Source organism: Muscardinus avellanarius (genome assembly GCF_963383645.1).
Source record: "Muscardinus avellanarius genome assembly, chromosome: 12".
Taxonomy (NCBI): Eukaryota; Metazoa; Chordata; class Mammalia; order Rodentia; family Gliridae; genus Muscardinus; species Muscardinus avellanarius.
The window spans coordinates 81,619,342-81,643,757 of record NC_137798.1 but is presented as its reverse complement, the minus strand read 5'-3'; the positions used below and the strand labels follow the sequence as shown (position 1 = coordinate 81,643,757).

General features: G+C 43.5%; 1 protein-coding gene across 2 annotated transcripts in view; it reads left to right on the top strand.

Moving 5' to 3' along the window:
• The window catches only part of TMED8 (transmembrane p24 trafficking protein family member 8), a gene marked incomplete at both ends in the record, with an annotated part of 34,732 nt that extends 24,420 nt beyond the window's left edge, over window positions 1-10,312 (top strand). Inside the window, 4 exons of one of the 2 annotated variants that reach the window (XM_080706778.1) lie at window positions 5,393-5,522; window positions 7,839-7,965; window positions 8,188-8,493; window positions 10,095-10,312. In XM_080706778.1, the coding sequence (XP_080562904.1) occupies window positions 5,393-5,522; window positions 7,839-7,965; window positions 8,188-8,493; window positions 10,095-10,312 (781 nt within the window). Of the gene's footprint in view, window positions 1-5,392; window positions 5,523-7,823; window positions 7,966-8,187; window positions 8,494-10,094 lie in introns of both variants that reach the window. The other variant, XM_080706777.1, reaches the window with a different exon arrangement.
• Window positions 10,313-24,416: the final 14,104 nt, after the last annotated feature.

The window sequence follows — 24,416 nt, the reverse complement described above, 5'->3', positions numbered from 1 at the left end:
GGGAAGAACAGAGAACGTTCTTTTTTGTTGTTCTTGATGTTGTTTGCTTGCAGTAGTGGGGATTGAACCCAGGGACATCCTACCTCTGAACTACACACCAGCCCTATTTTTTTATTCTTTATTTTGAAACAGGGTCTCACTCAGTTGCAGAGGGCCTCACTAAGTAGCTGGGGCTGGCCACGAACCTGCGATCCCCCTGTCTCAGCCTCCCAAATACTGGGATTACAAGTGTGTACCACCATACCAGGCTCACAGAACAGTCTTAGACAAAAGGAAATTTAAAGACTTGTCTCTAAAATTCTGAGTGGGAAGGGAAAAATAATCCATTGAATCTGATGCCGGAAACTTGGTGCTTGTGTTTTGTGTCTATTTGAAATGGAAATGACACAAGCTTCCATCTTCTCTAGGGCAGCTGGCCAGGCTGGCCCCACTCTCTGGGCTGGCCTCCCCGCTCCAGTTTAGCACAGACCAAAAGGCTTAATCAACATGCAGTTTTTTTCTTTTATGTGGCTTATCACTGGCATCAAGTGCATTGCAATTTCTCTTTCCCAAAATATTCCTCATTAATTCTCCAGAGCATGAAATGCTAATGGGAACATAAATTTGTGTGGCTATTGCATGCCCATTTGAAATACTTTTATAAGTAGAACCGTATTTGTTCAAAATAGCATGCACAAAAGCAAAGACTCAATTTTATTTTGTTTTTACCGTGATAGGGATCAAATCCAGGGCCTTGCACGTGCTAGGCAAGTCCTCTATCACTGAACCACTCCCCCAGCTTGAGACTCAGTTTTTAAAATTAATCAATGAATTAATTTGTAGCATTAGGGATTGAAGCCAGGGGCATTCTTCCTCTGAGCTACACCCTCAGCTCTATTTCATCTTTTAATTTGTATTTTTATTAATTAATTATTTTTATGGTACTGGGGATTGAACCCAGGGGCATTCTACCTCCAAGCTACACCCCCAGTCCTATTTTTTTAAATTTTGAAACAGGGCCTTACTAAGTTGCGGAGGGCCTCACAAGTTTGCTGAGGTTGGCCGTGAACCTGCGATCCTCCTGTTTCAGCCTCCCAAATATGGGGATTACATGCGTATGTCACCACATCCAGCTGAGACTAATTTTAGAGGCTACATAAAAAAGGTTAATGATTCAGATTATTTGTTGTTGTCTTCCCTTTCCAATATTATACATGGTAGTCTAATCCAAAATTCTTTTGTTCCTAAACAAAAATTAACACATTTACATATTTGCTCAACAAATATTTTGGGGGTATGCATTATTTATTCAGTAGATATTTGCTGAGCTCCTATTGTGTACCTGGTACTCTTCTAGGTGCAGATAATGCCAAAAATGAATAAAACAGTCAAAATCACTGTTCAAATGGAGCTTACATTCTATTACGAGAGGCAGACAGAAAACAAGTATATAGCATGCTTGATAGAATCTGAGTTTCCATGTCACCTGTAAAATGTGCTATTAGGGGAAAAAAAAACCTTCAAAGCCGGGCGTGGTGGTGCATACTTGTAATCCCAGCATTTAGGAGCTGAGACAGGAGGATCGCGGTTCTCAGACAGCCTCAGCTATTTTGTGAGGCCCTTTGCAAGTCAGTGAGACCCTATTTCAAAATAAAGAATAAAAAATAGGGCTGGGGATATAGCTTGGAGGTAGAATGCCCCAGAATTCCATCCCCAGTACTGGAAAAAAAAAATTCTCCAGATAGAGAGTCAAGTGGAAGCCCCCACGTGGAGCTGGGGCATCCAAAACCTTCAACAGAGACAGAAATTCCTCCCCACAGAAAAGGGAAGTATAAATGTCCTAAACTTGGCACTGTGTAGTGGGACAAAAAAATACCTTCCCTGAGAGTACTGGCCACAGTGGGTGGTTGTCTGAATCCACCCTGCTAGTTCAGTGCGGTGTGACCCAGGCACTGAGTTTCAAGTTGTGCAGGTTGGTAGCGTTCCTGAGCACTGGCAGAAGCATGCGCACATCCCCTGTGGAGGGACTCCATGTCTGTCCAGGCTCATAGCAGTTTTAAAGCATCATCGGTTTTTAAGATGCCCTATATTTCAGTTGTGTTAAAATCTGAAAAGAAACATGCGTCTTGCAGTCAACAAAATACGGTGCATATTATGGTAGGCAGTAATTAGTACAGTGAGAAAAACTGAAGCAGGGCCCGGGCATGAAGAAAGGATGGGGGACCAGGGAGGGCGCAGCCCTCCTGTACGTGGACGTCTGGGAAGCCTCTTGGAAAGTGAGTTAGCAGAAGGCTGCGAGAGGGAAGTCCTAAGTCAGCTAGAGGAAGGCTGTCGCAGGCAGAGGCTGCAGCAAGTGCAAAGACTCTTGAACCAGAGTGCTTGAGGTATTTGAGAATGACCAGAGACTCAGGAGCCATCTTGGCTGTGCACACCTGTGCCAGCAGGGCTTCTAGGAGATAAGGTCAGGTGCAAAGGGGCCTGAGAGCTTGTTCAGGATGGCCTGTGTACACAGGGAGTCAGACCTAGTTTCTGACATCAAGCTGGTCTCTGGAAGAGGACATAGATAGTACACAGTGTCAAGGAGCAGAAATGGACTGAAATGTCTGGGCTTTAGAGTTTTAAAATCAGCTGACAGCCGACACTGCTTACAGCTTACCCTGGCAAGCCTGATTTGCATAGCTCTCACTTCTGGATTGTTCTGAGGTAGGTTGGAATGGCTGACAATCTAAAAGATGGCTCTGTTTATCTGAAGAAGAGATTGTATAAACAAAGGACAGAAGAAAAGAGAGAGAATGAATATGAATGAGAATATATATGATGCCCTAAATCAAGTTGTCAAATGTTTACACTTTTATTTTATTTATTTATATATTTTTGTGGTACTTAAGATAGAACCCAGGGATATTCTACCCCTGAGCTACATCCCCATCTCTCTCTCTCTCTCTCTTTGATGGTACTGGGGTTCCTGGAAACCCTTCTACCTCTGGGCTACACTCCCAGACCTATTTTTATATTTTTTTATTTTGGAAACAGGGTCTCTTACGCCAGCATGGCTGGTTTCAAACCTGCGCGATCCTCCTGTCTCTACCTTCCAAGTGTGGGGATTACAAGCGTGCGCCACCACGCCTGGCTTCCGTCTCTATTTTTAATTCTTCATTATTTATTTATTTACTTACTTACTTGTACTGGGGATGGAACTCAGGGACATTCTACCTCCAAGCTACACTTCAGGCCCTGTTTTTTATTCTTTATTTTGAAACAGGGTCTGAGTTGCAGAAGGACTCACTAAGTAGCTGAAGTTGGCCGTGAATCTGTGATCCTCCTATCTCAGCTTCCTAAGTACTGGGATTACAAATGTGTACCACCATGCCTGGCTTACACTTTTAAAAAATTACTGAGGACCCCACAGCATTTTTGTTTATGTAGGTTGTGTCTGTCTGTGTTTAATATATTTGAAATTAAGATGAAGAATTAAAATATAGTTATTCATTTATTTATAAACAATAAATTTAACCAGATCTGGTGGCATATGCCTATAATCCTAGTATTTAGGAGGCTGAGACAGGAGGATTGTAGGTGTGTGGCCAAACTCAGCAACTTAGCAATGCCTTCAGCAATTCAGCAAGACTCTGTTTTAAAATAATAAATAAAATAGGGATGGGGGTATAGTTTAGAGGTAGGATGCCCCTGGATTCAATCCCCAGTACCACAAAAACAAACAAACTCCCTTGGTATGTTAGTGCATACTTGGGAGTACTTGGGAGGCGGAGACAAGAGGATTGCAGGTTTGTGGCCAGTCTCAGCTACTTTTTGAGGCAATCTGCAATTTAGTGAGATCCTGTTTTAAAATAAAAATGAGCTGGGTGATGTGGTGCACACTTGTAATCCCAGCGTTTAGGAGGCTGAGACAGGAGGATCTGGGTTCGCGGACAGCCTCAGCTACTTAGTGAGGCCCTCTGCAACTCAGTGAGACCCTGTTTCAAAATAAAGAATAAAAAATAGGGCTGGGGGTGTAGCTCGGAGGCAGAATGCCCCTGGGTTCAGTCCCTAGTATCATACACACAAACATACACACTTTCTCTCTCTCTTTCTCTCTCTCTCTCTGTCTCTGTCTCTCTCTCTCTCACACACAAATATATATATAAATAAAATAATAAACTCACTACCTATAACATAAATAACATGTTCTCAAAAACAACTAATTTTCAAAGCCAAGGAAATGTTGTGAGAAAAGAGACATTGTAAATCTCTTTAATGTCTGCCCTAATAATTGATTCTCATCCTTGCTTCTAGGTTAATTTGGTTGCAATATCACATCATATAGTCTCTGAAAAATTCCACTGCCTGCTTTTTACAAAATGAGAGTGCAAAAAGAGAAATAATATTTATTATTATTATGAAAAAGTTTTGACTTGACAGATCCCCCCAAGAGGGTCCTAAGGACCAGAGTGGGTGGGGAGGGTCCCCAGATCGTACTTAGGTAACTGCCTTTTATTGACAACACATTTCCAAAAGGTCTGGGGTGTTGCGCTACAACCCCCGGCACTAAATTCCTTTTCTAGTCTTTCTGAAATCAGGGCAACAGAAGTGAGCATGGAGCATTCCCTTGCCTCTTCAAAATCAACTATTCATGTGGTTATGTCAGAGTCATTGGGATGGTTGATTAGTGTGCTAAAAAGGAAGGGAAGTGATGCCTCCAGCTGTGAACTGGGTGGGTATGAAGTGGAACCGCTGGAAGGCTTTCCCCGGAGGAACTGTGGAGCAGGACCTGCCCCATCACGCGGCACCTGCTTTGTGGTGCTCCTTCTCAGACTTAGGCAGTGTTCCTCTCCTTGCTTCCATCCAGTGACTCTGTAAAACCAAACTGGAAGTCTAGTTTTTTGTTTTGTTTTGTTTTGTTGAAATTCCATGGGGAGCAAATGGCATGTGTCCCAGAATGAGGGGAAAAAATTAAACTCATCAAAGTGAGAGTAGAATGGTGGCTCCCAGGGGCTGGGGGCAAAGGGTGGAATGGGAACATGCTAGCCTAAGGGACAGGGTTTCAGTCATGAGGGAATAAGTTCTGGAGATCTTTGCACAACATGGTGACTATCGTTGACAATAATATATCTTATACTTAAAATTGCCCAGTATAATTTTTGTCAATGAAAATAAGTAACAGAAATAGTAACAGTGTGGAAACCCAGACCCGGAGTCCATCTGAGATGCCTGAGCTCTGTGCTGACCGTGCTTCTCACAGCCTGGGACCTGGCTTTGCGGGCAGCTAAAGCAACAGTAGACCTAAACGCAGGGGGGCTGAGGGGCGAGGTGGGGGTCCTTTGAATGCTGGTTGTTTTTTTTTTTCAGAGTTTCTCCAGGACTATTGAGCCTTTTCAGAGAACCCCTGCACTGACATGCTCTCTTCCTCTGAGAGGCCACAGATGGTGTCTCCAGTGAGTCAGGATGCCACTGAAGAGCTGCAGAAAGCAGCTGGTGCCTCGGAGGCTCCAGCTTTGGTGAAACACCATTTGCTGCCCGAAGACCAGGCCCAGGTCCGCAACAAGGTAGGGAGCACATTCTGGCTCTCTCTTAGAAAAGGAGGAGTTTGTGGCACCAGAGTTTAGATAGGCAACGAGTGGGTTGGGATTAGAGAGTGACAGTGGCTCCCCGAATTCTCTCTCTGCTCCCTTTAGGGCATCTCATGTTCATTATTTGGAAAATGATTATCTGTAAATCCCACAGGGCCCATCATTGTATGAGCACCAAGTAGGTACTGATTCGAAAACTAAGTGTTAGAAGGAATGTTCACAGCCAGGTGTGGTGGTGCACACTTGTGATCCCAGTCCTTGGGAGGCTGAGAAAGGAGGATTGCAGGTTCAAAAACAGCCTCAGCAAATAGTGAGACTTGCATCAACCTAGTGATTCTCTGTTTTCAAATAAAAATAAAATAGGTCTGGGGGTGTAGCTCAGAGGTAGAATGCCCCTGGGCTCAATCCCCAGTACCATAAAAAAAACAACAACGAAGGAATGTTCACCCATTCTCTAAAATCCTCTTGATGTAAAGAGCCTTAAGTCACTGAACTGTGTTTTAGTCTCACTTTTCTTATGGAAGATCTACTCAGTATTTATGGTAAAGATTCTATAGAAGTGTTAATAAATTGGTCATTTTGCTACAGAGATATGGGAGGTAGGGATTATTTGCATGACTATTAGCAAAGATAATAATGTTTGTATATAATTGTTAATAATTGTATTATATTAACAATTGGTCCTTGTGTCAATAAAGATACAAGTATTATAATAACTGTAATGTTTTATAGTTCATAGGCATTTTTATCTGCAGTACTTCATTTACTCCTGAGAACAGCCTCCTGCGATGGACACCATTGTGTCCACTTAACAAATGAGGAAGCTGAGGCTAAGAGCTACTAGATGTCACTCAGGCTGCAGCTGAAAAAGTTGCAAACTAAATCTGTTGTTCAGGCTTTTGGAAGAGGAAGGATTCCTTGAAGCACACTAGACAAAATCTGATTCATTTAGCAGTGGAGATGAGAAATAGAGCGTTTGCTCTCCTGAAATGGATATGGTGAGGACACAGCGTGGAGGAATTACAAACTTGATTTATTTTCTCCTCAAAAATACAGTTCTGGCCTCCTAACTGTATCGCTGACTCACCATGAGCTCTCCCAGGTGGGCAGGAGGTATAGATTTCTTGCTGAGTTGCCTACCACCTGGAGAAGGTGCAGGAAATACAGGCATAATAGCATGAAACAAGGAACACAGTCTGAGCGACCTGAAGGGAAGCCCACTGTAGAGATTGTAGGCTCCTGGACGGGTTAGCAAGGGTGCTAAGTATAGAGTGCCATTTGTATTCTTCCACACAGGTCAGATATCTGGCAGCAGATGCACTGTTCACATGTGAATCCTGGGGCTGGTCTAAGATGAGTCGTAATTATTTATAGAACACTGTTAATGATATATAGAGGGAGACAAGATAGAGCCTGAGGTGTGGGTGAGAGAGAGGAAGAGGGAAGAAGGAAAGGAGGAAAAGAGGGAGGGAGGAGGGGAGAAAGAGAGAGAGAGAAAGATGAGACTGGAAGTCAGATTCTTTCTGCAGTGTTTTGGTGAATGGACTGGCAGGGATATAGGGGTAGCCCCGATGTAGAAGTAACCTGTGTGGCAGAGCGGGAGTTGCGCTAAACCTCAGGTGTGAGACCTGAAGGGAGAATCCACAGGGAAGTGCAATGCGGGCTGAGGCAGGACCCGTACAAAGGCCAGTAGCAAGCCGAGAGTGTGTTTGTGGGTGTGTGTGTGGGGGGGGGTTGTACAAAAGGTCTGGAGCAAAAACAGTTTTACAACTTTTATAAAGTTGAAAAAGGGAAGAACAAAAAGAATCTTTAAAGTGGGGAACATTTTGGTGACATTTAAACAACTGAATTTATCCAGGCATGGTGGGACATGCCTATAATCCCAGCTACACCAGTTTATTGGGAGGCTAAAGCAGAAGGATCTCAAATTCAAGGCCAGGGTGGGCAACTTAGTGAGCCTCTGTTTCAAAATAAAGTTTAAAGAGGGCTGGGGATACCACTAAGTAGTAGAGCGCTTGCATGCATGTGGTTCTGGGTTCAATGCTCCATACCACCACTATGGGGGGGGGGAGAAGAAGGAGGAGGAGGAGGAGGAGGAGGAGGAGGAGGAGGAGGAGGAGGAGGAGGAAAGAGAAAGAGAAGGAGAGGATTCATTAGCAACTTGTACTTGGAAGAGCACGTTGAGAAGCAGACTAGCTTCGAGTTGGGGCAGGGTGGGGCAGCCTCACTTGGGAAGAGGCTAGTTGAATCTGCTCTTCCACCGTGTGCTCTAACTGGAGTTCTGTTGCACAGATGGCCAAGTACCAAGTTCCACAAAGGTCTGGGGACATCGTTATGATCCAGTCTGAGCACACAGGAGCCATCGATGTCCTTTCAGCTGATTTGGAATCTGCAGATCTTCTAGGGGACCATAGGAAAGGTGAGACCTTTGGAAGTACATAAAGTGGCTTTTGGTTTTTTTTTTTTTTTTTTTTTTTTTTATTTCCAAAAGAAGGCGAGGCAAATGAAGGAAAGAAACTGACTTCTGCAGGGCAGTAAGAGAAGGCAGTAGAAGAGCGCCTTTGTGTGGCCCTCCCTAGGCAAAGTGCGGGGTGCTAGCTTTCCCTTGCGGTTTCTGATAGTGAGCTGCCTGTCCTTTCAGTCTCTCCACCGCTGATGGCTCCTCCGTGCATCTGGACCTTCGCCAAGGTGAAGGAATTCAAAAGCAAGCTGGGCAAAGAAAAGAACAGCCGTCTGGTGGTGAAGCGGGGTGAGGTGGTGACCATCCGGGTACCTACACATCCGGAGGGGAAACGAGTCTGCTGGGAGTTTGCCACCGATGACTATGACATTGGCTTTGGCGTTTATTTTGACTGGACCCCTGTAACCAGCACAGACATAACTGTGCAGGTCAGCGATTCCAGCGAGGACGAGGATGAAGAAGAGGAAGAGGGGGAGGAGATTGAAGGTAAATTTAATTTTAACATACTTTGCAGTTTTCTTCTCTGCCTCAACCTAATTTCTGCTCCTTAGGATCCAGGTGAGACGAGATCCAGCAACACCACAGTGAGGAACCGCCCTTGCAAGCTAAAGCTGCATGGTGCAGGCCAGAGTCAGACGCTCAGAGAACTCTGTGGGGCTGGCACCGATGCCCTAGACGAGAGCGTCCTTTCCTGTATATCACTACCTGGTTGTTTCCCCAACCTCTTCCTGGGGGCAGATACAGGGAGTCACTGCTTCTGTATGTAGAATCAGGGTTCTCTAGATTCTATTACATTTCTGGCTCAGTTTGGGAATATTTATTCTTGTCCCAGAAGGAAACTGAGTGATTACAATCTGCTAAATGTACCTCTTCTTCTCTTCTCTTCTCTTCTCTTCTCTTCTCTTCTCTTCTCTTCTCTTCTCTTCTCTTCTAAACTGACTTAGCTGGCTAATTAACAGTTTCTCTGTTGCTTTATTTCCAAAACAGTTTTTTGTTTTGTTTTGGTTTGGTTTGATTTATGGTACTGGGGGTTGAACAGAGGGACATTCTACCTCTGAACTATACCACCAGCCCTTTTTTATTTTGAAACAGGTTGTTACTAAGTTGCTGACGCTGGCTTCAAACCTGTGATCCTCCTGTCTCAATCTCCCAGATACTGGGATTACAGGTATACACCACCATGTCCAGCTGCAGAACAGTTATAAAGGGGTCTATCCTTAATTCTAATTGTTCTTTGTAGTGTTATCTGTAGGATGGCCTTGAGACATATTTTGGGGAGGGTAATCTAAGAGTAGGTTCAAAGCTTTAGCCTTTTTCTTAATTTTCTTATACAATCTTAAAATCAACCCTTTAAGTTCCATCTTTTTAAAGGAGATCTACAGATAATTAGGGAAGAGGAGACATTATATCTTATTTATAGCTGGAAGTTTTTTTTTTGTTTTGTTTTTTGAGTTTTTTGTTGTTAATTTTAGTGCTAGGGATTCAACCCAGGGCATTCTTCTGAGCCATACCTGCAGCCCTATTTTAGTTTTTGTTTTGAAACAGGGTCTCACTAAGTTGCTGAGGTCTCAAACTTATAATCCTCCTGTTTCAGCCTCCTAAGTACTGGGATTACAGATGTACATCACCATGACCAGCGAATGGAAGTTTTAGGGTCGCTCTGTACAGCATGTTTATGTGCATTTCTTACTTCTGTTAGCTAATCTTCTCACCTACTGAATGAAAGAACTTCCAAATGTTCCCTTCCAAACATCTCTGCTCCTCAGAAACGTGCAGACACTTCTAGAGCTTATCAGGCTGTCATTATTTTTCAGTGGAGACATTGTTGGCATTTGGGTTGAGGCACCACTTTGTTGCAGATACTATTCTGATTTTAGTACTTCTGGACCATAGGGCACTAACCGCCAGTATCCCCCAGTAGTCACTGTGATGACCAAAAGATCACGGACATTCCAGATGCTTGTAAGAGGGCAATAGCGCCCCCTAGTGGAAGCCATGGGGTTGCCTGGCCCATCTACCTACCTCCAGGTAGGATGCATTCAGTCTCTGAGCTCATATCCAAACACTCTGCTGTTTTGCTCCTGCAGAACCTGTGCCAGTGGGAGATGTGGAGAGAGGCTCCAGGAGCTCCCTGCGGGGTCGCTACGGGGAAGTCATGCCTGTGTACCGGCGGGACAGCCACCGAGATGTGCAGGCGGGCAGCCATGACTACCCTGGTGAGGGCATCTACCTGCTCAAGTTTGACAACTCCTACTCCCTGCTACGCAACAAGACTCTCTACTTCCACATCTACTACACGAGCTGAAGGACCGCTGGGACAGGGGGCGGGCTGTCTTTGCTGGCTGCAGCAGGCTGCCAGCTGGTGCCTCTTTGTTTTGGTTCAGCAAGGGCTGAAAGTTGTATGTGAGGCTCTTGAGCCCCGGGTCCTGCCTGGCATGCCTGACTGTCGACCCCGCGTAGCTTTCTCCCTTCATGGCTTCCGCAGGTGGTGGTGTAGTGCTCCTGTTCTGTGGTTCTTGATTCACGCTCTTGTTGCTTCAGACTCCAGCAAAATCCCTCTCTGAAGGCACTTATCAGGCCAAAGCCTAAAAGGAAGCAGTTGATTTCTAAAAACAAACTTGTGTTGGTGCAAGGTGTGTCAGTCAGATTGCTGCTCGCTCCTGTCCAGAGCCTGTAGTGCCAGTGCATTCTGTGGGACTGCCCTCTTTACTTTTTGAGGTGCCAGAAGAGGGAAAAGCACATTGGCCATGAAGGAGCCCGATGTTGGATGGAGGAAGCTCTGTCCAGCCTTTTATCACTGCCATATTTCTGCCTGCTGGGTATTTTTGGTCTCTAGCATAGGCTGGGAGACTCACTGCCTTGGACGGGTATTATTATTCCTGATGGTTAGACCTCTCTTTTCTCTTTCCTACGCTTGTGTTTTTACCATCCAGCAAGAATTCTGATGTAGTCTAAAGTGATGATCGGTATAACTTAAGATCTTCTGGGAAGAAAAATGGCCTCCATCATTTCCTGTTCCAAGAGCTAGTTTTCTCTTACCAAGGGTACTGAGCTGATGCAGAAAGGATGGAAATTAGGTACTGAATTGACCTCAGAGCTCACACCTAAGGAAAGTCTAGTGTTAATCAATTTTAATAAAAAAATAATCCAAGGAGGAGGAGTATCATCGGAAAGAGAAGGTTAAAACAAAACAACACTCCAGATTCCCCACCACTTTTTTTACTCTGCTATTTAGAAATTTTGTTTTGGACCCAAATACAATGAAACCCAATCAGGTTTCCGAGTTTCTGGATGGAGGTTTTTTGTATCAAGGGCTTAAAGTTTTTGATGTTCGAAATCTTTTGGGAAAGGTAATAATGAAAGTTCGCTGCTCGTGCTGATTGTACACATTCCTTATCCAACCAAAGCTTTCACTTCCTTGGTGATAGCCTTGCTGAGGCCCAGGAGGGCTCCAGAGCGCAGCTGGTGCTTCAGCCAGTGGCCGCCAGAGCACAGGTGCTAGGCCTCGGGCAGGAGAAGAACCAGACGAGGAGAAGAACCTCACGGTCATCTGTACATCTTGGTTTCTTATTCCTGTGTTAAGTCCACCATTCCCTTCGAATTTTGATGATCTGACTTATTTATTTATTTATTTTTTAGCACATTTCATTTTGCCTTTGAAACAGTTTCCATCTGTTTCTTTGAAGGCTTCCCGTCTGCTCTGAGCCACTGAGGTCATGACCTCTTCTATAGCGTTAACGGTGAGACTTGAGGAGGACTGGGGAGGTGATCATATTCATTCTGCAGGCCAGTCCTGTGATGCTTTGGGAAAAGTCTGCCCCTTTAGAGGTGGCTGAGTCCAGCGTCCCCATGCTTAGGTACTGCCCAGCAACCCCTGGGAGGAATCCCAAGTGACAGATTCCTCCTGTGGCTCATTAGCTGGGGACTGAATGCAGAGGAATCGACTCGCCAGTTACTGTGAGTCCAGGATTTCAAAGTCCTTCGCCTCCTCTGACACCTTTTCATGCTGTTTTCTTTGGCTCCTTCCTTCATGCGGTGGCTGACGTTCACTCAGCCTCTCTTCCCCACAGGAGAGTAGGGCGCCTCCTGGTAGATCTGTAGTAGCACCAGGAACAAGGGCCACACGTCCTGCTTCTCTCTGTTGCCCCAGGAGCAAAGCCCACAGGAGGAGGGGGTATTGTGAATTGCTGCAGCATTCCTGCTCTCTGAGCTGCATCATACCTCCATTATTTTTTCATTGTAGATGTGTTTTGTAAAGAATTACACTGGCCAAAATTTACACACCATGTAACAAACGGTTTACTAGCCAGGCATGGGTGGCGCACGTTTGTAATCCCAGTACTTGGGAGGCCTAGACAGGAAGACCCAGTTCTCTTCCAGCCTCAGCTACTTAGTGAGGCACTCCATAAGTTAACGAGACCCTGTTTTAAAATAAAGAATAAAAATTGGGCCGGGGGTGGTGTAGCTCAGAGGCAGAATGCTCCTGGGTTAAATCCCCAGCACCACACACACACACACACACACACACACACACACACACACACACACACACAATGTCTTACTGATTGGGCGGTGAAACGCAAACTTGCTGCGTGTCATCCATTGGATAGCTGAGTTGACCACTCTTTCATCATTGAAGTTGAATCATGCCTTAGCTAATTGAATACAATCTTTGTAAAATAATTTTCTACTGAGCTGTTTTCCAGTCATTGATAGCCTTGCTTATTTTTTCCTATTTCTTATCAACTTCTGACTTTCTCTCAAAATGGAGCTGTCAGCTCATATGTAGCAAGCTCCCAGGGATAAGACATACAATTTACTTTTTATTTTTGCCATGGGATTCTCTTTTCTTACTTTTTTGGAATCCTAGTTTTGTGGCATCAGGGAAGCCCGAGGGACTTGTTCCATCACCTCTATGTGCCTGTAATTGTCTGGTCCCTTTTGAAGTCCTGGGCATTGTTATCCCATCCCTTCCTGGTTTTTCCTCAACAAGGGTTTATTGTTTTATTAGCACAAAATAGCTAAAGGAAGTTATTTTCGCTGCTTAATGCATTCACTATTTGCATATTAAATTTCTGAAGTCACTGAACTTGAGGGGCAAAGTATTATTCACGGAAGCACAGGTAATTACTGAGAACTCATAGCCCAGCAAATTCTAAAAGAGAACCACTCCCTCAGTCCCTCCCTGTCCACGTTATAGAACCAAACTGTGAAATGGAAATCATTTTCTTTCGCCCTCACCCTTTTCTCTAGAGCACAAATAAGTATGAACAGTTTCAAATAAAGAACTTCATAGTAGGGTAGAGAGTAGAATTCTCTACACAGAGCAGCTGAGTTCTTACAGTTCTTCAGTGTGTTAGTTTTGCTACTTTGTTAAGAGATGGAGCATTTGGAAAGAACGGCATATTTAAAGTGTTATTTTTCCCTAATATTTTATTTGAAAAATTTTTAGCAAACAGAAAAAAGAAGTATAAACACACACACACACACACACACACACACACACACACACACACACCATAAAGATTTTTAAATTATAAACTGTGAGTATAGGGTGTATTTCCTACAAAGACAACAGCATCTCCTCTGTGTAGAAAGTCCCTGGTTTTTAACATATTTGTTTCATTCAACATGCGTTACCTGGGATGTGCTCTTTGCAAAAATGGCTCTTGGCCTCCATCTTTCAAAGCTCGTGCTATATTTTCCCTTTCCTCAGGCTACAGCCTCTGCCATTTTCTCCTCCAGCTGGCATTTTAGTGTGAAGGTAATTGTGGAGTTGCTCTCTACCGACTTTAATCTGTTGCTTTATGACACCTCAGGACTCTGAAATCCAAACTCAATCCTCAGACAACATTGTAGCTTTACCATGAAAGTAGTTAGTAACTTGAAATTAGACTATTCTTATTTTTTCTTAATAAGTTGATTTATGCACTTTAAAAATACTTTAAACTGTTATCTAGAAAAACAAAATAGACTTTAAAAAGTGTATATCGTCCCATTATACTATGGATATAGAAGAGCTAAATTAAAAAGTCTTGTCATCTTCTGTTTATCAGTGGGATTAGATATTGTGAAATTTATAATATATAAATTTATAATATATAAATTCTGTTTTTGATGAGTGTTACCCCATCTCTCTTTGAGAGAATTAGGTGAAACCCAAACTCTAAAGTCTGTGTTTCTATATTTTTAAAGACCATTTCTCTGCAAAAAAAGTTGCCTTTTAACCTCAGAGATTATAGTTTTAAGGTATAGAATTGAGTGATCCTAATATTTACATTAAAAACTTGTTTTAGTGGAAAGTGTGGGGGGGTACATGTTAAACCATTTTGTGTTTTGAGAACCTCTTTTGAAATTGATAACAAGGGGTGAGAACAGAATAAAACAGAGATGGGTGAGCACAGCCATTGAATACATCCTGAACCTTTGCTCCTGTCCCAGTTCCACTGAATGCTTTAGTTTGCATTCTGCCCATTTGGAATTGTTCTTCAAGCCAGAAGCCTTACTGCTTCTCTTTTGTGCTTGCTGTGAAATTCCCAGGCCCACTTTGCTGTCTTCTTTTTCCAACAGGATCAACTAGAAATATCTTTCAGTAGGTCTTCTCCTCTACCTATAATCCTGACCTGAGTCCAAATCCTGATTGATTTAATTTCTCTATTCTTTGGGATCTCATGTGTCTAGTGGCATGAAAAAGGTAGTGGAATTAGAAATAGGGCAAGAGGAGTCAGTTCCAGATGTGGTAGTGTAGCCACAGCTGGTTTTGATTATAGTCAAGAAGGGAATGAAATAGATTAATTTTGATCAACATTACAGAAGAGCTTTGGGTAATACACGGCCCCCTATATGACCCATGCATTAGGCCGGCTGCAGCAGCATGTTTGATCTGAGTGTGGTGGGCGCACACACAGCAGTAAGTAGAGCAAGCCACTCACATTTTTTCTCCCTTTTAGACCTTAAAAAATCCATATCAACCTCTTTGACTAGTTCCTTTCCACATGGCCAAAAATGTAGAATACCTAGAAACTCAGATCTGTTGGAAAACCATCCCTGCCAAGTCTAGGTGGTTGAAAAGAGAATGTAAGCTTCTGTCGGGAGCTTTGTTGCTGTTGGAAGGGGCAGATTGCTTAGGCGACTTGACAGAGAGAGCAGGTCATTGTATCCATGTGTGTTTGCGCTCAGGGAGCCATTACTCATGCTTCTTTGGGGAGCAAGTAGGGAATAGATATCAGAATACAATCACGAGCTAGGTCTTGACCCAAGTACCATTTATTCCTGGTGGCCTCTTTTCCAGAATGGGAGGAGATCCGCAGACAAGAATCGCTTTGGCTCTGTGTGTGCCGGGTGACAGCCAGTGGCAGCCCTTTGCTTTGTCTCACTCGCCCAGCATCTGGGGACATTCCCACATGACCTCCCAGCCGTTTAGGTGAGGAGGTTAGGGCAGAGTCTGTGACCCAAAGAGAAACTTCGCTGAGCATTGTGTGAATGGGTGTTCCCTCTAAAGTGTCGCATTCTTCCTGCTTGAACCAAGAAGGCTACACAGAGCTGCTGCTTAAATCCCTTGTCCCGAAGCTAATAAACATAATTAATGGCCTCAAGCTGGAGGTACTAACCGTTAGTATGGCTCAACAGTCATTCCTCACACACGAAATCCGAAGACAAGACTCTGGCTTTGAAGCTGCCTGTGGTTCTGGTCACTGGTTTGAACTCATCCTCTGATTTCTATCACTTGTACCTTGATTTCTTCTCGGCCCCAGGCATGTGGACTGCAAATGATGTCATGGTTCTAAGCCGCGAGGAAAAGGTGCCCTAGAAATCTAGTTATAGGCACACTTTATGAAATTTCATTGTTTTCTATCATTTTTAACCAGGTAATTTTGGCTTATATGAGGATAAAATAATATATATGAAATGACTTTCAGGGACAAAATATATTTTCTAAAGTTCTGATATAGAACCAATTGTGTTTCTTCACAACTTTGAGATTTGGGGTTAAAATGTTATATAGTCTTACCAAAGAGTCCTTAAATCTCTGTCAGTTTAAGGGGCTCTCTTCTGAACTCTCTTTATCACTCAGGGTCGAAATGCCTAGTCTGTAGTGTTCCTCGTTATTGTCACTGTTGATTCTTAGGTTCAGGCCAGGAATAATTTGGAATACATTATCTCAATTCCTCCTTTTCTGTCCTAAACAGTACATTTCACTAAGAAATTCTGTATTTAAAACACCCTCTCACGTCCCTTTCTGAAATTATTGTCCCTTAAGTGAATTGGCTTTCACTTAATTGAGCTGAGTTAGTTTCATTTAGCCCTGTTTTTTTTTTCTTCTGTAAAGTCTAGAGAAATTAATCCTGTGGCCCACAACTCTGAAGTACTCATTTTTTCCTTAGTAATACTGAGAAGTGTTTTGAAATTCCTGGAAGAAATTCTGGGGTGCTTTGTAATTAAAAAAAAAAGCATTTATACATGCTTTGTATAAATGCATTCTAAGAAATGCATTCTTAGGATTCTAAGAAATCAAAGGATGGATTCTAAGAAAGCAGACTTTGGGTGAGGATAATGGGGATACAAGGAGGTGCTTGAAGATTTCATAAACTGCTACTTCACATCATTTAGCTTCTGTTTCTGAAGGGCCTGTGTTGGTGCCATGCACTCGAACCTGTCAGTTGATTGAAAAGCACTCATATTCTCTTGGTGAGTTCTTAAGCACTTAGCCACCATGAAGACATTCTTTCCTTGCTGTTCCACATCACTCACCAAGGCTGACATTACAAGGGGGGTCTGGAAGGGAATCTATATCACATTTTGTCTTTTTTTCTTTAAAATATAAATCATTTATTTATAGTTGACTTGTTTTACATGTCACCCTCTCATGAGAAACATTGTCCACATCTCCTGTGATTTCCACCTCAAGAACTCTGTACTAAATTGTTACTTAATCCTTACGTCCTGCAGAGTGGGTTTTCTTTTAAAATACCATATTTTATCACCCCGTGGCACTGAACGTGTTGCTGTGATACACTGGTGATCCTGAGCTACGGTTCTAGCTCCGTTTCTTGTGTTTTTATATCACGTAACAATTTTGTGATGCTTTTGTGCATTCTTTGTCTTCTCTTTCAAGTTTTGAAATCTGTCATGAATAAACTTTTCCACTGTGCACCTGAAACATTTGAGTTATATCTTTATGAACCTGATTTACATTTTGAACTGTCTTTTCTTTCTCCCTTTGGCTTAAGAAGAAAAGTGTTCTGTGAACCCATGTGAAGTTTTCTGTAATCGACTAAGATTACAAAAATTAAGAAAAAACAAGAATAACAACAATAGATCTTTAATCTGCATTTAGCTTTATGGCAGAGCATTATGAACTGGGAGCTAGAGTTTGGAAAATTGGGTTTATGATGATGATTATTAACAGAGCATTGAGCCGGGCATGGTGGGCACGCTCGCGATCCCAGCATGCAGGAGGCTGAGACCAGAGGATCGCAGTTCGCGGACAGCCTCAGCTACTTAGTGAGGCCCCTTGCAATTCAGTGAGACACTATTTCAAAATAAAGAATAAAAAATAGAGTTGAGGGTGTAACTCAGAGGTAGAATGCCCCTGGGTTCAATCCCCAGTACCACCAAAATAATAATAATAATAATAATAATAATAATAATAGTAATAATAATAATGATAAAGTTATAGAGCACTGAGTCTTATGTCAGTATTTGGTACCTAGTGATGCTCCACTTCCTATGAATGTTCTTTTCAAATTTGGAACTAGTTCCTTGGATGCTAGGCCAATCATCAACTAGTTTGAGTGATATTTAGACTTTTATTTTGCAAAAATTACTACAACATATCTTTGATATATATATATATACACACATATATACATACCATATATATATATATATATATATATATATATATATATATATATATATATATATATATTGTGTGTGGTACTGGGGTAGAACTCAGGGGTTTTTCTACCTCCGGGCTATATTCCCAGACCCATTTTATACTTTATTTGGAAACAGGGTCTCACTAAGTTGCTGAGAGCCTCACTCAGTAGCTGAGGCTGGCTTTGAACCTGTGCGATCCTCCTGTCTCAGCCTCCCAAGCACTAGGATTACAAGCATTGCCACCACGCCCAGCTTTTGATATCTTTTTAAAAATACTGCCTCTTCACATTCTGGGTGTTCATTAAAGAATAAAAAGTACTCACATCTGAACAGGGAGGGGTGTTATTTAAATATTTTGTTCAAAGCCAGGTGTGGTGGTACATACCTGTAATCTCAGAACTTGGGAAGCTGAGACAGGAGGATTGTAGGTTCAAAGCCAGCCCTAGCGACTTAGTGGGACTCTCAATAACTTGAGACTCTGTTTCAAAATAATTTTTTATAGGGTTGGGGTGTGACTCAGAGGTAGAATGCTCCTTGAGTCAATTCCCTATATCAATTACACACACACACACACACACACACACACACACATATATATATATATATGTAAGTATGTAATTTTGTTCAGTGTTATCTGTGACTCTAAGATGAACCTGAGCTGATTAGATCATTCTCTGCTTTCACTAGCAACTTATTTTATATTTATTTATTTATTTATTTATTTATTTATTTATTTATTTATTTTGGTGGTACTGGGGGTGGCACCCAGAGGCTTTCTATCTCTGGGCTATACTCCCAGACCTTTTTTATATTTTATTTCGAAACAGGGTCTCACTAAGTTGCTGAGAGCCTCACTAAGTAGCTGAGGCTGGCTTTGAACCTGCGAGATCCTCCTGTCTCAGCCTCCCAAGTGTGGGGCTTACAAGCGTGTGCCACCACGCCCGGCTTACTAGCAACTTATTTTAGAGGCTGAAGTAAAAAGAAGGGATCTGAGCCAGAAGTGGTGGCGCACCATTGTAATCCCAGCATTCAGGGGGTGGAGACCAGAGGATGGCAGTTCGCATACAGCCTCAGCTACTTAGCGAGGCCCTTCGCAATTCAGTGAGACCCTGTTTCAAAATAAAGAAGACTAAAAAATAGGGCTGGGGGTGTAGCTCGGAGATAGAATGCCCCTGGATTCCATACCCAGTACCACAAAAAATAAATAAATAAATAAAAATAAGAAGGGATCTGAAATAATTGTGCCTTAAGTAAATATAATCTGCCCAAGTAAATATAATCTGCCCTCCAAACTACACCACAGTAAACAATAAAAAGCCCAGAAACATTACATGTAGCTAGGGAATCTTTAATAAGTCATTTTTTAGTATACTGGACATGTGTTACTTTTTGTGTATGTGTGGGTCTAGGGCATTCAACCTCTAAACTACATCCCCTGCCCTATTTTTTTATTCTTTAGTTTGAAACAAGAGTCTCACTAAATTGCGGAGGGCCTCACTAAGTAGCTGAGGCTGTCCGTGAACTGCAATCCTCTGGTCTCAGCCTCCTGAATGCCGGGATTACAAGTATGCGCCACCACGCCTGGCTATTAGTGTGTCACTGTTTTTTTTGTTTTGTTGTTTGTTTGTTTTGTTTTGTTGCGGCACTGGGGAGGGAGCCCAGGGGCATTCTACCTCTGAGCTACACCCCAGCCCTATTTTTTATTCTTTATTTTGAAACAGGGTGTCACTGAGTTGCATAGGGCCTCACTAAGTACCTGAGGCTGGCAGTGAACTGTAATCCTCCTGTCTCAGGCTCCCAAATGCCACTGCACTCCATTCCCAGAAAAAAAAAAAAAAAAAAAAAAAAAAGTTGGGAGAAACCAGTAGAATGAGTGCATCTACTTGCTTATCTAATAAGTTTTGTCATTTCCCATAATGGATTTACGAAATTTTTTGGAAAAAGAAATCTTGTAGGTCAGTGGCACCATGCCTGTAATCCTAGTACTTGGGTGGCTGAGACAGGAAGATTACAGGATAGGGGTCAGCCTGAGCAACCTTATGAGGCCTTCTGCAATTTAGTGAGACACTATTAAGAAAAAATACAATAGGGCCGGATGTGGTGGCACACGCTTGTAATCCCTATGCTTCGTAGGCGGAGACAGGAGGATCGTGCAGGTTCTAAGCCAGCCGTGTTGGTTTAAGAGACCCTGTTTCCAAATAAAAAAGTATAAAGAAATAGGTCTGGGAGTGTAGCCCGGAGGTAGAAGGGTTTCCAGGAACCCCAATACCACCAAAATAAATAAATAAATACAATAGGGTTGAGCGTATATGAGGTAGAATATCTCTAGGTTCAATCTCTAGTAACACACAGAAAGAAAGAAAAGAAAAGAAAAGAAAAGAAAAGAAAAAAGAAAAAGAAAGAAAGAAAGAAGGAAGGAAGGAAGAAATCTTATGCTTTGGGGTTTGTTCTCCAGTATTTCCAGGTAGCACCTCCTTCCTGCTTTACTCTTTCTGAAACTTTTTTTTTTGTGTGTGTGGTACTGGCATTGGAACCTAGGGGCATTCTACTTTTGAGCTATGAACACCCCCCCCCAGCCCTATTTTATTCTTTTACTTTGAAATAGGGTCTCACTAAGCTGCAAAGGGCCTCACTAAGTTGCTGAGCCTGGTCACAAACCTGTGGTCCTCCTGTCTTAACCTCCCAAGTACTGGGATTACAGGCATCCGTCACCACGCCCGGCTCTTCTGAAGTATTTGTTTAGACTTAATACTTCACAGGGTTGGAACTAATACCATAATCCACATCTCATACCAACAGCAGACCACTCCAATATCTGTTCTTCATCCACTGTGGTCATTCCCCCCCAGGAAGGACGGCACATGGGGTCTCCTGGGCCTCTAGCATATTGGGACCGGGTGTCTGCTGATTGTCCCTCAGATCTGACAACTGATTTGGAAATGAAGGACCTAATCCCTAAAAAGGTGATGGCCATTAGTATGGTTTTAATGGTTTTGTCTCTTTCAAAATTCATGTAGAAACTTAATTCCTAATGCAACAGTATGAAGAGAAGGGATCCTTTAGGAGGTGGTTAGACTGTGAGGACTCCACCTTCATGAATGGAATTAGTGCCTTATAAAAGGGAACCAGAGGAGCTAGTGGTGCAAGCCTGTAATCCCAGCATTGGGAAGGCAGAGATAGGAGGATCACAGGTTTGAGGACAGCCTGAGCAACGAAAGAGACCCTGTTTCAAAAACAAAAAATAAAAAGGACTGGGAGTGTAGCTCAGAGATAGAATGCCCCTGGTTTCAATCCTCACCACAAAAAAAGGGAACTAGATGGAACTAGTTGGGTCTTTTCTTGCCCCTCTGTCTCTTTCACCATATGAAGATACAGTATTGAAGGCACCATCTTGGAAGCAGACACCAAGGTCTCACCAGGCACCGAACCAGCTGCCTAGATCCTGGACTTACCAGCCTCCAAAACTGTGAGAAAACAAATTTCTGTTCTTTATAAATTAGTCAGTTAGAGATACTTTGTCACAGTGGCACAAACAGACCAAAGACAGTCTTGAGTTGGGTGACACATCTAACTCCTAAAAATAAGAATTTACTGTCAGACTTCTAAGAGTCACAGAGAAGGTTCTTTTAAAAGCCTTTTTGAGAAGCTTAATTATTGCTAAGCCTTGGAGCCTTTGTCCTGACCACTAGAGAAAGGTCTACTAATGCAGAAAAATATTTGCTCCTTCATGATCTTGTAGGGCCCCCAAAAGAGGAATTAAAGAAGGATGAGAGGAGATGGGCATTCAGGGAGGGGAGAGGCAGAAACAGTTGTACAGAAAGGACATCTTTCAATCTTGTATTTTTGGAGCTAGTCTTGGGATAAAAGGTGGGTCAAGAGTCCAGTCCTGGAAGAGCTTAAGGGAACTGTGCACTCACAGAGGGAACTTCATAGCAAACCTCAGTTCCTCTGGGAATAGAGAAGAGGGTTCCTCTCTCATGCAGCCAGGCCTGGGTCTCCGGAGGAGGGTATCTTATGATGTAGAGCTGAATCCAGCAAAATCTCAGTTCTCCAAGTTCCCTAACAGCAGGGCAGCTGACCATGATAACCTGGACTCCTGTGGAAGCCTTGGGGCTAGAAACACAATATTCTCATTCTAACTCAGAACTGCCAACCCAGAGAGATTGTTCCTCTTGAGCTGTGGCCATTCAGTGACACCAGGACCTCTACTCACCAGCTGCCTCCTCCAGCTTCTCAGAGGGTCCTGAGCAGTGTCTTTCCTGGGCTTGCTTTCTGTAGCCTTCCCAGTTCCATCCCTAATACTCCCTGACTTCCTCACAGCCCCTGTCTCTGAAACCCAGGAGAGTTAACAGAAGAGTTCTTGCTAAAGCTCCCTCCTTGCTCCTGAGTGGAGAGAGCAAGTTGGTTCCCAGCCCTGGCCCTTAGACCAGTTTGTTTGGCTACAGCGTGCAGAGCTCCCATGTCTTCGGTTCTAGCTTTCATATGCAAAAATCTCCTTTGCAAAAACATCATTAAGTGGCAGACTATCACCCTCCTAAAGCCAGTTTAGCTGAGAACCAGAAAGGTTTAGTCATTTTCAACAGGTGGGGCACATAATTGGTGGTGGGATTCCTCAAAGAACCCAGCACTTTCCTGGCAAGTCACCTCAAAGAAGCCTGGACTTTCTGTGGCTCAGACACAATTCTGTTTTTGTGGTCAAGGACAGGTTAGTCTGGGACTGGGTTTGGGAGAAAACAAGATGAGAAAGGAGGGTGTGGTTATTTTTAGGTATCAGTTTGACTGGGCCACAGGGTACCCACATTAAACATTATCTTGGATGTGTCTGTGAGGATGTTTCTGAACAGCTTAGGTATTCGAGTGGGGGGACTCAGGAGATTACCCTCCCCAGTGGCAGTGGGAATTATCCAATCCATTGAGGGTCTAAATAGAATAAAAGATGGAAGAATTCTTCCTTTCCCCTGCCTTACTGCTGGAGCTGGGACGTCTCATCTCATCCCCTCCAGCCCTTGAACTAAGATTCCCACGACTGACTCACCCGATTATCAGGTTTGAGGACTGAATTGCACCCAGTTTTCATAGGTTTCCATCTTTTAGATGGCAGAATGAGACTTCTTGGCTTCCATAACCGCATGAACAAATTCTATGTAATTTACACCTCCCCCATATATATTCCTGGTTTCTCTGGAGAACACTTCTTAATATGGGGGCAGGGGAAGGGGAGCTCACTGAAATGTCATGAAATTCAAGGATCTCTGGTGCTTTCATGCTGAGTTTGGAGGAAAAGCTACATTTGTTCGTTACCCATCTCCCATCTGGGACTGATTTTCACATTACATTTGACACATATCAGAAAATTCCTGTTGAAATGAGACCCAGACTATGGGGGAAATATGTAAAATGAGTTTTGTGCATTAGATGAGGAATAATTTTTATAGTGCTGATAATAGAGGCTGCATCACCTCTTTACCCATTTTCCTTAAAAATTACCTTAAAATTCATAGTTTTTGCCACTGATTTCAGGATAAACAGGTTAATATTTTTATACTATGTGGGAGGAGATTCGAGTTGAAATATGTTGACCCCTAAGAGTCATCTGGAAGACACAGGCAACAGATTCACCAGACTGAGCAGTCAGTAAGCTCTGAGGAGTAAGTGGGGTGACAAAGTAAGAACAGGGGCGTGTCTGTCATAGTGCTGGTCACACCTGCACACATCTCAACTCCCAACTTGTGGGAGGCACCTGGGAGGCTCCCTGCACACTGGAGGGAAGGGTAGGACCGCTGCTAGGTGGAGTTGGTCAGCCACCAGATTGCTTTGCTTCTAGGAATAATCCCAGGTCACCCCCTCCTCAGACCAGTGACTCTGGAATCATCCAGGGCAGGGGGAGTGGTCCCAGGTTGAATTAGGTAGATGTGTATTTGATCTCATGTTTCTCAGGGCTCCTGAGCGTCTGTTGCCTCGAAATGAGCCTGGGAAGAGAAGGGCAGCGGGGGAACCTGGTAGCTTGAGCAGTGCCAGAGGTCCTTTGGATCAGCTGGGCTCCCAGGGGTACCTGTTGGTGAAGGGCTCAACCTGCTGCCTCCTCAGTCCTAGGGGCGTGGCAGCACTGCTCACCTGGCCAAGCCCAGCCTGAGGTAGGCCTGCTGTTCCTCAGCCCTATTTTTTATTCTTTATTTTGAAGCAGGGTCTCACTGAGTTGCAAAGGGCCCCACTAAGTAGCTGAGGCTGTCCTCCAACTGCAATCCTCCTGTCTCAGCCTCCTGAACGCTGGGATTACAAGCGTGCCCGACCACACCCGGCTTCCTCATGTTTCCTTTTAAAATCCAGTTTTAGTTACCTTCAGTTTCGGGCATCCAAGTCAGGAGGTGACAGTTCCTAGCGTGGGGCTGAGATTAGGAGGAGCTAGGCGAGCCTTGACTGGGCAGGTCTGGAGTAACTTAGGAAAAGGGTCTGGATGGCAGCAGGGCAGGACAAGAGGCACCATAGTTTCCCTCACTGTGGCCCCATCTCATCTACCTCCTTCTGCT